Raw genomic sequence first — 13,952 nt, forward strand, 5'->3', positions numbered from 1 at the left:
AAGAAAGAAGTGTGCATTTCTAGCAAGTTCCCTGGTGATGGTGATGCTGCTGGTCCAGGGGACCACACTTTGAGAACCACTGGAATAGATCAGTGACTCTCAAACGTAGCACGTTGGAATCTCCTGGGACGGGGCTTGAAAAAATGCGTCTGCCTGGGTCCCACACCAGAGAGTAATTTAATTGGTCTGTGGTGGGGCCTGGACAGTAATTCCAATGATCGGCCAGGGTTGTGAACCGCTGCTGTGGGCCCTCAGGATAGAAAGTAACCGGTTAGGAAGCATTAAGGCCAGATGGGGAAAATAGGGCTAACCCTGTACTTCTCACACTTCAGTGTGTAGACGAATCACCTGGGCATCTTGTTAGGATGCACATTCTGATTCAGTTTGTCTGTAGTGGGGCCCAGGATCCTGCTTTTTTGACAAGTCAAGCAGATGAGTATGAAGGGGCTTAGAAGGTGTTAACAAACACACATAAGTGCCTATCGACACATAGTTTTTATATTTATTTTTAAAAAACAGTGTAGAACAAATAGAAGCTATGTAATTGAGATGTCAGACACCTTAAATTAGAAATAATAGGTATTTTGCCATTAATGAACGTTTACCTTCCCTTGATGGCTAGAACATTTTGTTTTTGCTTCTTCCTACCCCCTACCTGTAGTTTCAGACAGATGTTTGTGAATTAGTTTTGCTTTAGTATGATACACTTACACGGACAGGCCTTTTTTCCCCCAACATTTAGATCTCAGTGTTCACTGTCTTTCTAAGTTTGGGGATCTTGCCTTTAGCTTCCTCCTTGCCTCAGATCCTACCCGCTGGTATTATTGCCCAGGAGGCTAAATGTTCAGTAATGCCCCAAGGCACTCATTTCAGGAGCTGATGGCATTTGGCTCTGTAGTGCCATTAGATTGCACACTCTGGAAGCCAGCTGCCTTGGGACATGGCTTCAGCCTGTGTTTCTGGCTTGAGCCCAACCTTTCTGTCCTGGGTTAGAGGTGAAGCCTTTTCTCTGGCAGGTTCCATCTTCTGGCACTTTTGCTGCTGTGCTGGAGTTGAGACATTGCTGTCAGAGCCTTTTAGAAGAGGGAAGAGAGAATCAGGGCCAGGGAGAAGCAGGTCCTCGGGGGAGGAGGAAGGGATTTAAGTCCCAGCTGGTCGGTCGGCTTCCCTTGGCCTCTTGCATTTCTCCAGCTGAACATGGCAGAAGCGTTGGGTGATTGATGTCATTTGGATTGGCTCTCAGAGGACACATCTGTGGCCTGTGACCATTTGAAATTGGTGGGAATGGCCCCCATTCCCATGGTGACCAGGGGACAAGGCTCTCCCTCCTGGGTGTAGCTTGTCGTTGGTCAGGCTGTCACCGTACTGCTGTTATCCAAAGCATCCCTCTGTGGAATGGGATGACAGCAGGAAACAGGGGTTTTAAAGCATTTCCTATTTTGAAACAAACTCCGTGTGGTGGATGCCAACGCCCCCATCCCCACCCTCTGCCCTGGAATTAGCCCGCCTAGCGTGGGTAGATGAACGTCAGAGGACTTTTGCGGAGTCATGAAAGAAGTGTGCTTGTCCCAGCAGGAAAGCCCGTGACAATAAAAAAGCAGAGAATGTTCTGAGCCTCCTACATTAAAAAGAGAAAAGCTTAAGTGAGATTTATTTCAAGGAAAGGAAAGTAACATGCAAGATTCGCTGGAACAACTTGTGTGACATGTGAAGGGCAACTTGAACTTGAGTGTGGCTGGGGCGCCGTCGTTGCTAGTTCTGTGTTTTTAAATCTCTGAAATCCAGTTTCTGGTCCCAGCTTTTCCCATAACCGTTTTCACTTGAAGTGCGTATGCTACATTGATAACACAGTTTAACATTTTGGCCACTTCTGTCAAGCAGCAAATTATAAAGTACTTCCTGGGTTAGGCACTTGACCTCTTGTAAGTTTCTCTTAAATAAGTAGGAACTTGTATGTTCTGGGGAAAACATAAGAACATCTGAGAAGTTTGTGTTTGGCATGCTGAGCCTGTCTGCTCTAAAGAGTGGAAAACAAAATTTTTAAAAATCAAAGTAAAATCAAAGAACTGGTTTTATCTTCAGGCTGAAATTCACTCTGTGAAGTCTGAATACACCATTCCTGGAACATCCAGTGTCCTTTGCCCATGATAATATAACTAAAGAAACCCCAACCTACATCTCCTTAGAGGTGGTAAGAAGCCTAAGCCAAACACTTAAAAATAATATTTATTTTATTTACTCATCAGCTTTAAACTCCTCAATGACTTTACTTTGCACTTAGAATAAAACCAGTCTCCTTAGAATGGCCAACAAGGTCCAGCAAATCTCATAATCCAGCCTCTGCTTACCTCTCTTCTCAGCCCAGTCTGCTCTTTCTTAAACTCAGTTGATCAAGTGCATGGAGCTTTTTCCTGCCTCAGAACCTTCAGGCCATTTTTTTACAGAAAAAAAAGACTTTAATTTTGGTGAAGACCACTTTACCAATTTTTGCTTTTATGGGTCTTACTTTTGGTGTCATGTCTAGAACTCTTCTCCAAGCCCTAGGTCTTAAAGATCTTCTGTGTTTTCCTGTAAGAGTTTCATAGTTGTTTTGTTTTACATTCAAGACTAAGATTCATTTTGAATTGATTTTTGTATAAGGTGAAAGGTTAAGATCAAGGTTTGTTATTTTGCCTATAGATGGCTAATTGCTGTAGCACCATTTGTTGAAAAGACTTTGCTTCCTTTATTGAGTTGTTTTATATGCCATTGTCAAAAATCATATGGGAGCATTGTGTCTGTCTGTTTCTGGGCTCTATTCTGTTCCCTGGACCATTCTCATCTCCCACACTTCGCCAGCTAACTCCTCTCCATCCCTCAGGTCTCACCTCCAATGTTGTTTCCCTAGAGAAGCCTCTAAGGACCACCCATTCCCATCCATCTCTATACCCTCAACTTCAATCCTAAGAAGTTCTGCCTCCATTATTCTCACTCAACACCTGTTTTTTCTTCCTCATGGCATTTAGCGTAATATGTTAATAATTTGCTAGTTTGTTTGTAACGTGTGTAATTCCTTCCTGTAAGCCCCAGGAAGGTAGAAAACTGAGTCTATTCTGTTCACTGCCATGGTGCCCAGCAGCGTGCCTTTTACATGCTGAGTGCCCAATCAGTATATATTTTGAATAAATGAATGGAAAAAGGTCAGGCTTCCTGGGGGATGTTTTCTAAATCATTGGCTACCGTTTTCCTAAAATCAGAGGGCATTCCTGGCTCTTGGAGCCTTAGGACTTAATTTTTTTCCAGTTAACCTATCTTTTAAGGCAGTGGTTTTGAGAATTTGGGGCCTGCAACAGAGTCCTCTGGGAGGGCTTGTTAAAATGCAGACTGCTGGGCCCCACCCCCAGAGTTTTTGGTTCAGTAAGTCTGGGATGGCCTGAGAATTTGCATTTCTAACAAATTCCCGGAAGGTAATGCTGATGCTGCTGGTCTGGGGACCACACTTTGAGAACCGCTGTTTGAAAGTTAAGAACCTAAGGATGTGTTATGATCCTCTTTTGCTTGGTGACAGTCCCAGGCACCCTTGACCTTGTCATTAACAGTATTGATCAGTTTAAGAGTAATCACAGAGAATATCACATAAGAATCCAATCCTGGATGAATTAAAGGGAAAATGTGTGCTATAGCAGTAAATAAATGAGAACTGCACATTTTAAATAATTTAGATAGGATATGAACAAAAGCTTTTCAAAGTGCACTAAAGTAATTCTCTTACATCTGTGGCTGTTACATTTTGGTTCTTTAATATTTGAATAGGCAAAAGCATTGATGTTTATCTCAAACTACCACGAGTAGGGATTCTTGCTCAGTAAGAGCAAGACTTCACTAATATTGACATATTTATAAAATTAAGGTTTAGGTTTCTGCTGTGGTCTGTTTTCCCTAAACCTATTGCAATGAACCAAAGCAAATCAATAAATACTATTTCATATGCCTGTACTGAGTCACAAAATTACTTTCCTCTGAAGTCAACAAAAAACATAAAGGTGATAAACTTAAAAAAAAATAAGCTTCAGTAATTCTAATTTTCATTTGTCTGCTCTTCTCCAGACAGTCTGTTACCCCTTTTTTTGCAGAGGAGCAGCTCGTTTTCAGCGTAGGTTGTTATGATCTGATAAACTGTCATCACAGAACGTTTCCTGGGAAGATTTGCCAGCATCACTTTTCTTAAGTGTTCAGGAAGCTGTGTGGGTCTGGGCAACCCAGCTGGGGCAGAGCCAGTGCAGGGCTCCGAAAGCATCTGCAGGCTCTGAGATGGTTTTAACCTGTTTGTTGGCGACATTGCCCTTATGCACACTCTTGGAAAGATACTGATGTACTTCCATGGTATAGAGTGGGTGTGGATGGGCAGGGAGGGTCTGTGGGAGGGCTGGATGCATCCATGCCCAATTTGGTGCATAAGGAGGCAGATCTTAACGTGAAAACTCTTTTCAAATAAGGCAGAAAAGATAAATAAGTAATTGGCTTATAGTACAGCCAATCTGTTAAGCACACTGTGAACCTAAATTATTTAAGCGCTCAAAGCACAGATCTCTAGTGAGACTATTTTGGGTGAGGGGGAGGGGAATGTCTGCTTTGTTCATTACTATATCCTCAGTGCCAGAAACAGAGCCTGGCATATCCTAGGCCCTCACTTGTTGAAAGAGTGAATGAATTTAATTACTGTTGCTTCTTACATATTTTCTCTTTATTGTCTGCCTGTGATATAAGTACTTCCTCCAGCCTCTTAAGTATGTTACCCCAAGGAAGGAAGTTGCAAATATAACTTTGAACAAACACAGCATAAAATTTCTCTAATGGGCAAAACCCAACTTTTTTTCTACATTATAAATGAAAACCAGTATGCAGGTAAGATTCTAATTTAGATCTTGATTGATAATTGAGATTTCCCTCCACCTATAGCCCACCTATGCCAAGAAAATTATCCGTGTATGTATGTGAGGCGGCCAGATGGGGTTGGGTCATAATTAGGTAATTTGGTTGCAAAATAACCAAGAGCTAGTTAACATTACCTCCACAATTCCTGTGGTAGGAGCCAATATTAGAAATCACCAGAAGATAATCTCATAATGAACTGTGGTCGGAGTTTGCACTCAAACATACTTATAATTAAGTTGCTTTTAAATTAAATTCTTGACAGAAACGTGTGTGCAATCACAGATGTGTATAATAAATTAGACAGGTTTTTGGATGACTATTTGAAAGACTGACTTATTTAAAGAAATAAATGAGCTTTGCATTTTTTATTAGGGTACAGATATTTCTGTGTCCGTGTGTAGTTTTCAATTTGGTTTTTGCAGAATCTGCTGCCTTTAGGTTTCTCTAGCACTCGGTCTCCTTATGTCATCTTCCTCTCAGGCTGTTCACTTCATTTACGACTAAGTGCTCATATAAGCAGACAGCGCTGGAGCCACAGCAGCTACCTGCAACGCACTTGCTCGTCTCTCGCCTTTGCATGTGCTGTTCCTTCTGCCTAGAAAGCCCTTCCATCTTTCTCGTCCCAAAAAACACTCATTCATCCTTCAAGACTTAGGCCAAGTGGTCCCTTATGAATACAGTTTTTGGCCAGTCCCACCTTTTTTGGGCAAAGTAGGACCACCTTACTGTGGACTGGAGCTGAAGTGTGTATATATACACTGCTGTTCTAGTGCTTTCTCCTTTAATTGAGCATCTGTCTGCTTCCAGCACTCGTGTGTGAACTTCTGGGAATGGCACAGGGCTTTAGTTTATCTTATGTCTCCAGAATAGCAACAACATAGTGGCTGGGACACATTCTAGGATGTTGTAGGTCTTTAAAACTTGTTAAGGTAATTGAAATATACACACAGTCCAATAATATACTGAAATAGCGTCAGGTGGTAACGATGGCTATGTTAGGATTGTGAGATAGCAGGTGATTATTTTTTGCATGTTCTGTCTTTTCCGCATTTTAGGTAAAGTTATTTATATTGCTTCCTTAATTTTATGAAGTGAAGAAAAAATACTATGACATGTTATAAAAAAAGATTCTGGAACTTTCACACCAAATTGGTTGTTTCCCCTTTCATAATTGTCATTTTGAGCAGCAAGTTCTTATTCTAATTATATCTAATTCTATCCATTTTTGAAACTCCTGGACTTCCTTCTAGAGCCTCCCACCTGTCCTCAGTGGTGGAAAATTTTTTGGGTTGAAAAAGTACTTAATTTTGTGAGTCAAAGGACATTCATAGCAAAGTCTAGGAAGAAGGTCGATAATCAGGCTAATATCATGTGGAGTCGAAAAGAGTGTGTGATGTTTAAGTACTGAGACATTTCCTGTATGTAAGTACCTCCTCAAGCTCGTAAACATGTCATCTCAAGGAATAAAGTTGGAAATACCATTGCTTTAAAAACAATATCACACATGGGCCGGCCCCGTGGCTTGGCGGTTGGGTGCGCGCGCTCGGCTGCTGGCGGCCTGGGTTCGGATCCCGGGTGCGCGCCGGGGCACTGCCTCTCTGGCCATGCTGGGGCCGCGTCCCGCATGCAGCGGCTGGAGGGATGTGCGGCCATGGCACGCGGCTGTCTGCTGGGGCTTTGGGGGGAAAAAAATAAATAAATAAAATCTTTAAAAAAAAAAAACAATATCACATAAAGTTCTGAAACCTAACTTTCTATCTAAAGGGGATTTGAGCTAAGCGTCCTTGTAATAAGCGTACACATCCCTCAGGTGACTCCCTTAAAAGGGCCCTCCCTCGTTTAGGCCTGTAAGTTCTTATTTGTTAAAGCAATAGTGCCCTCACTCTCAATCACATAACCACAGGGGCTGGCGCATGAGCTCAATTGCTCATGGGGGCTGAACTATTTAGCTCTAAATGTAGCTCTGTCACTTCCTAGCTGTGTTACCTCGGCAAATTCTAAACTCCCCTGTGCCTCGGTTTGCTATCTGTAAAATGGGGAGAGAGGATTTTACTACTACATAGCATTGTTGTAAGGTTTAAATAAGGTCATAACTGTTAAGTGCTTTAAAAAAAAGTGCCTTGAATGTAAGATAATTTAGCCAATTCTAAGATGCACATTTTTCCCATTTTAACACTTCTGAAATGAGCATGTCTTACAGTTAATATAATTTTTAAAAAGCATTTTATCACCATTTAATTAGCAACATCTTTTTTTAAATCAATAGTCCTTAGAATAATGGTGCACCTGAGAGTAGATGACATTTTAGATTTCAGTAACTAATGTTAGTAAGAGCTCGATAAACACTAGCTGTCATCAGTGTTGTCATCATCATCTTCTTCTTGGTTCTAACCAAGGCCGTGGTATTTCTGTGGGTGGCAGTGTAGCCTAGAGTGGATGTCAAATCTCAATTTCATCTATTTGTTTCCATTCATGTGTTCTTAGAAAAGATCTAGTGAGCTGATTTTCATATTTGTTTCATATTAAGCTACTGTAAAGTATTTATGGGGTTAATTCATGCAGTGTCTACATTATTCTCTGCGTTATACTTGGAGAGCTACTAAAATGTCCTTCAATGCAGATCAATCCCTTAAAATAGAGAAGACAAATTCTTTATTTTCTCTGTTGATGTATTTTCCTAAATCCTTTCGAAGGAGTGCTTTTTCTTAGCGAGCACAACTAAGCCACCCTTGTACCACTTAAGATTTACTAGTTTGCAGTCTTCTCTGAGGGAGAGAAGCAGTTTATTGATCTGTAGCAGAGAATGGATCATGGCCAGACCTTTTCTGGTTTATACAATGCACTGACATAAGAATCTGCATATCATTAAGAAGACTGGTTTGAGGCCACCTGTCAGGCAGAACAATAACTGGGAAAAATCGATACACAATATAAAACTTTTGTGTTTGCCCAGACCCTGCCAGGATCCTCGCCCAGGGACAGGCACATCTTGTTATTTTACCAGCGATGTGCTTGTTGTTCCTAATTTTAGGCTTCCTCCTCATTTTGATTTTATTATTCAGTTTAGGGGAGGGTGGGAGAGACCAATTTGGATCTGAGATAAAGATCTTCTGCCAGGTAGAAGAAGTTCAATAACAGGAGAGGACCTTGGACCAAAGTTTATGAAGCTTGACTGGGAGGATTCTGGGCACACCTCCATCCAAATACCTTGACACATACTTCATTCGCCCATAACACATGCAGCTTGTTTCTTCTTGCCCTTAAATGGTGGTACTTACAAGCCATTATGAAGCAAGAGTGCAAATGCAGGGGGCCTAGAAAGGGACCAGCAAACAGGGGTTTTGCTTAGATTTTGTTGTTGTTGGCTTTTAGAAGTATAATTAGTTGAATAATCCCAGAAGCTGGGCTTCTTTCCTTTGCCCCCTCATCTCCCCACTCCACTCTTCCTTCTTCAGTCCTCCCAGTCTCCACCCATTTTTTTTTTTTAACAAAGCTACATTTGTCAGACATGTATAGTTCTTCCTATTCTTTTTTTTTAATTAATTAATTTATTTATTCATTTATTTTTTTGTGAGGAAGATCAGCCCTGAGCTAACATCCATGCTAATCCTCCTCTTTTTGCTGAGGAAGACCGGCTCTGAGCTAACATCCATTGCCTAATCCTCCTCCTTTTTTTTCCCTAAAGTCCCAGAAGATAGTTGTACGTCATAGTTGCACATCCTTCTAGCTGCTGTATGTGGGACGCGGCCTCAGCATGGCCGGAGAAGCGGTGCGTCGGTGTGCGCCCGGGATCCGAACCCAGGCCGCCAGTAGCGGAGCGCGTGCACTTAACCGCCAAGCCACGGGGCGGGCTCTAGTTCTTCCTATTCTTAAAGATAACGCTCGCTCTATCCCCAAAGCCTGCCTTTTGATTCACCCGCTCTGACTGCACAGAGGTTAGTGCTCTCCAAGTTCAGTGCCGTGGACCTGAACCAGTGGCTGCTTCCAACAGAATGTCAGGTGATTGCCACATAGTCAGAGAGATTAGAGCCACCCATCCGCCCGGGGTGCTGCCAGACAGAAACTGGGGACCAGCAGGAAGGCTGGAGTGGGAGGCTGAGAATCAAGTCTCTGCGGGTGAGCTGAGCGGTAGTCACAGAATCTGGAGAAGCCATGCAGGGCAGCACACCTGTCAAAGCAGCCTGTAAAAAACCGCCGGTCCTCTAGCATTTGCGCGAAGTTGCCTCCATAGTAGTTAGCTTTGCAAACACGTTCAGACAGTGAGGAAAATTTCACCGGCTAAGCAGCAAGAAATTCTCACCCACTGTGATCAAAGCCATCAGCCATTTCCTCTTCCTTCTTTTTATTTACTTATATTTCTGACCTCCTATAATCTCTATGACTATAGCCTGATAGTTTCCTTTTGCATAGCGTTTTTTTAATACTTTTTTCTTTCTCCCGTGCATTTGAAAGCAGATAAGACCAAAATTGACAGGAATTATCTAATGTTTCTTTTTAATAATTATTACAAAAGTAATAAAGGAGCTAAAATCATCCATAATTACATCACCCAAGGACAACCACAGAGACTATTTTGGTGTATTTACTTCTAATTGTTTTAAATAAATGTGTAAATGTATGCATACATATTTTTAAACCAATTAGGTTTATGGTAGAATACAGTTTTTTTATCAGTGTACTTTGAGTATTTTTCTGTGTTATTAAAAGCTTATAAATGATTTCAGTGGCTGTATAGGATCCAGTAGATATGGATATATTATTATTTTAGCATTTTCCTGTTGTTGGGAGGTCATGGGGGTTTCTGAATTGACACTTTAATTCTAAGCTTGGAATTCGAATTGTTAAGCTCAATTTCTTCTGATTTTGTGGGTCTAGAGTTAGAATTTGGACACAGTGGAAATGGAATATTTTTGTCTTTGCCAGCGTTTCTTCGGAAGGTATTTTTGGAAAAGCAAAGGTTGGAATAGTGTTCTGTTTTTGTTCTTTTTCTTGTTTCTTTTTGTTTGTTTTAAAGTTTGTGATTGTAACATGTCATGTTATAATAATCTCAGTTAACTTTTAAATAGATAATCAATATAAAATAAGAAATATATTGCCCAACATGAACCCTAATGTCTCAAAACGGTGTGCCATTTGAAGCTTATGTAACAGGACGGTGGACACTATTGAAGATTTTTTTTAAGAGGGGGACTGATTGGATCTGATTTGTGTTTTAGAAGATAGGGTAGTGAAAGATTTTAGATATCTCAAAAGAATTTGCATGAAGTTAATCTTTTAAAAAATGTGAACATTTGGTGCAACAACTGCTTTGAAATTGCAGTTGAGTAAATGAAACTGTTGAACCAGCATTTGGAAAGGAGGATAAGTTTAAAAACCAAAAATAGTGTGTGAAGTGCTACAGAGGATACACGTTAGTAAGTCACTTGTATTTGAAGGCCACCTTCCTAAAGAAGTCACGTTTCTGGAGAACCAGTTTTATCTGCCATGAGTAATATGTCTGGAGACCTGCTGTCAGTGTCTGTCCACTGTGCATCTCTGGGTGTGTTACTCTCTTAACACCAATGGCCGGGTCTAGTGCAGCCACCACTTGGATCCACTGGCTGTCTCCCCCTCATTCCGATCTGCTGTCCCCATTAGCAGTCATCTTTGTAAACAGAAATCTAAGATTTAGTGTTGTACATATTTTTAAATGATCCATTTTGATGGGACTCTCTCGATTGTTTCAGGTTGAATGCATTTGGGAACTTGATGCATAAAATTTGCATGACTCCTCACTCCTGTCTGGATCTGTCATTGGGTTCAAGCTAGCATGGCTCACACCAGAAAGGTTAACGGCTGTACTTCAGGTAACTCTGTGCTCTGGAGTGAGTGTGTGTGTGTGTGTGTGTGTGTGTCCTTGCTATAACTAATTTCTAATTTCTCCTTTAATAATGGATCGATAATAGCAAGTTGTCTAGATAACTAAGATTTCAAAGCAACTTTCTATCCATTGAAGTTGTTTTTTTGTTTTGTTTTTTTGATCTCTCAGAGAATTTGCTTTTGTCTTTAGAGTCTTTATGTATAGAAATCAGTTAGGTAAATTATTACTTAAGTCAATTCTATTGAAGTGTTGAAGGATAAACGTAAAATCCTGAATGCTGGTGCAAGTGTAATGTGTACTCCTCTTGTACTTCTTTATGAGAGATTGAATGATGAGAGAGGAAGTGAGTTTGGATGCTTAAAACCAATTCCTAGTATCCGCTCCCAAGCTTTTGTTTGATGTTGCTAAACATAGAGAAAGGGGAAGAGAAGGGTGTATTCTCTAAAGCAGCCGTCCCAGAGAGAAGTATGCAACAAGCCATATTATGAATCATAAAGACTTGTATTCTAATTCTTGCTTTGGTATATTAGAGACTCATATAGTTTGCATATCTATTCCCATATTGCTTATATAAGATTTGGGAGAAATTTGTAGAACAAATGCAGAGAAAAGCATCCTGAGAGACCGTATATGACAGGAGGTGACAGCCTTTCCAAAACAGTACATCAAATGTTCATTCCTCTTTTGAGTTATCTGCCAAATAGCAGAATGTGTGAGAGCAGTAATTGTGTATGTGGGAATTCTTGTGGAGGCCTACGTACAAGGTCCTAGCTCTGCTGGCCCTGAGCCCTGGATAATGGAGAGAATGTGGTATTGGAGGCAGGAGACCTGAATTAGAATCCCATCTCCAGCACTAACCATGAAATATGGGGCAGGACTATTTGTCCACATGTAAAACATCAATAAGATCATCCACCTGCAGGGTTAGAACCAATGAGAGCACCAGAAACATACTTAGAAGTGCTGTGTAAGCTGTCAAGACAACAGCAGGAGAAGGAGACCTCTGAAGTGGGCCTCCCCAGCCCATGGATGTGACGTTTTGTTCCAGTAATCCCAGCTGCAGGTATTCCCTCTAGCAGGAATGCTATAGCTTGCCTAAAACCAGACCCAGATAAACTCAGTTCTTTATTCTGGGATAACTGATCCTTCTCTGTCCATTCTTTTGCTTGTCTTTTCTACTGCCCAACTTCTCTGGACTTTGATAGATTCTCCTCAGGACTGCTGTCAATAGTAAATATGAATGACAATATCTAACATTTAATGAATGCTTACCATGTACCATGGTGCCCAAGATGCTTTGCCTGCGTTATCATACTTAATCCTCACAGTAATCCTATGAGCTTATGCTGTTACCATCAGCACCACCACTGTCATCCCTATGTGATGGCACAGAGAAGCTCGGCAACTTAACCTGAGTGAAGTAAGCAAAGTCAGGATTATTACTTGTTTCTCTAGTAAAATATTTGATAAGGAAGGAGATTGAATCATTGTGAAATTTCCTTAGTGTTGTGGGTGGGTTTCAGTCTCCTGCGATGCTGTGATCTCCCTTCCCTCTCCTGCCCTCACTTCCATTCACACACTCACAGGAAGCAGGGCTTGGGGTTGTTGGTACCTCAGGACCTCGACCCTCTGGCATCTCAGGCAAAATCCTGTCTTCCGAGATTTAGAAACCTACCCCTTTGCCCCAATTCCTTTTCCAACTTGCCTTGTCCTAGAGTGTCCCTTTTCTCTTTGTTCCTGAAGTCTGATGATTCAGCTGTAGCCTTGCCTTCTCAACTGGTGTCCTGCCTAACAGGTCTGGGCACTGAGTTTGAAACACTTCTGGGGTGTTAGGGTATCACTTGTTGCTGCAGACAGGTGTCCGGACCAAGCAAGAGAAGGTTTTGTGTATTCTAGTCACCATGACCTCTGTAAGCCTGTGAGCAGATCTGATTAGAGGCTCAGTCATACACAATTACTTTATGTGTGTGTGTGTGTGTATGTATGTATTATATATACATATACATGTGTATATATACATGTACATGTATATGATGTTCCTTATAGAAAAATTTTAAATATAGAAGTTTAGTATTGTCTAAAAAAATAAAGCAAGAATTACTGGTAATACCACCACCCAGGAATAAATGTTTTACTCATTTTCTATATAGTCTTTAAATTTTATATATTTCACATAGTTGAGATTATGCTTATAAAAATTATTATTTTATCTTTTCTTTTCCAATTTTGTATTACAAAAGAAATACCTGCCCATTGTTTTAAAAAAAAAAAAAAAGCCAAACTCAAATAATGCAAAAGTGTATGCTGGCTGTAAATATACTATTTTGAAATGCAATTAACATAAGAACATTCACAGGCCCCAGATTAAGATGGGATAAAGAGAGCTTTATGGCAGCTAATGAGGGCTGGTTCCTGATCTTTCCCATGAGAAAAAGGTAAATTATTTGGGTAGTCTAGTAGAAGTTTTAAATATGGAGTAAACTGTATGTTTTTTCCATTTTTCCAAAGATAAATTATGATATTAAGTGTGCTTTTTTGTGTGTGAGGAAGATTAACCCTGAGCTAACACCTGTTGCCAATCCTCTTTTTTGCTGAGGAAGATTGGCCCTGGGATAACATTCATGCCCATCTTCCTCTACTTTATATGGGATGCTGCCACAGCGTGGCTTGATGAGCAGCACGTACGTCTGTGCCAGGGATCCAAACCCGCGAGCCCCAGGCCACGAGAAGCGGAGCACGCAGACTTAACCACTACACCACGGGGCCGGACCCTAAATATGCTTTTTTAAACTATACTCCCCCTAGATGTGTTACGCCCCAAAGGAGTCCCAGCCACCCTTGAAAAATCACTGCTTTGGGCTCCATAGAACATGAGGAGAAATCTCATATGAAAGTGGAGTCAGGACAATGGCAAAAGAAACCCTTTTCTTGGTCCTAGGAATAAAACAGAGGAGCAGTGAGAACAATACCACCTGGCCAGACCCTGCTTTTGGCTGGAAAACACATCCCTGAGGACTGATGGTCCATGTTCACGTCCCTGTGTAGAGTTTAAGCTGGGTAAGGGGCCGTTCACAAGTCCTTTCATCCTCTGACTTCGCCTCTGAGTCCTTCAGTTAGATTGGGTAAAAGGTGCTGATTTTAAAATAAGAGCAGTTAGTTAATGCTGTAATCTGTAAAG

At 41.1% G+C, this 13,952-nt stretch overlaps 1 protein-coding gene across 4 annotated transcripts in view; it reads left to right on the forward strand.

Moving 5' to 3' along the window:
- Positions 1–13,952, forward strand: part of KANK1 (KN motif and ankyrin repeat domains 1) — a 200,160-nt gene that overhangs the window by 126,860 nt on the left and 59,348 nt on the right. For 3 of the 4 annotated variants that reach the window (XM_058565713.1, XM_058565714.1, XM_058565715.1), the window contains one exon: positions 10,641–10,760. In XM_058565713.1, the coding sequence (XP_058421696.1) occupies positions 10,724–10,760 (37 nt within the window). In that variant the 5' untranslated portion in view covers positions 10,641–10,723. Of the gene's footprint in view, positions 1–6,164; positions 6,337–10,640; positions 10,761–13,952 lie in introns of all 4 variants that reach the window. The other variant, XM_058565716.1, reaches the window with a different exon arrangement.

This window comes from Diceros bicornis, chromosome 22 (genome assembly GCF_020826845.1).
Source record: "Diceros bicornis minor isolate mBicDic1 chromosome 22, mDicBic1.mat.cur, whole genome shotgun sequence".
In the NCBI taxonomy this organism is placed as follows: domain Eukaryota; kingdom Metazoa; phylum Chordata; class Mammalia; order Perissodactyla; family Rhinocerotidae; genus Diceros; species Diceros bicornis.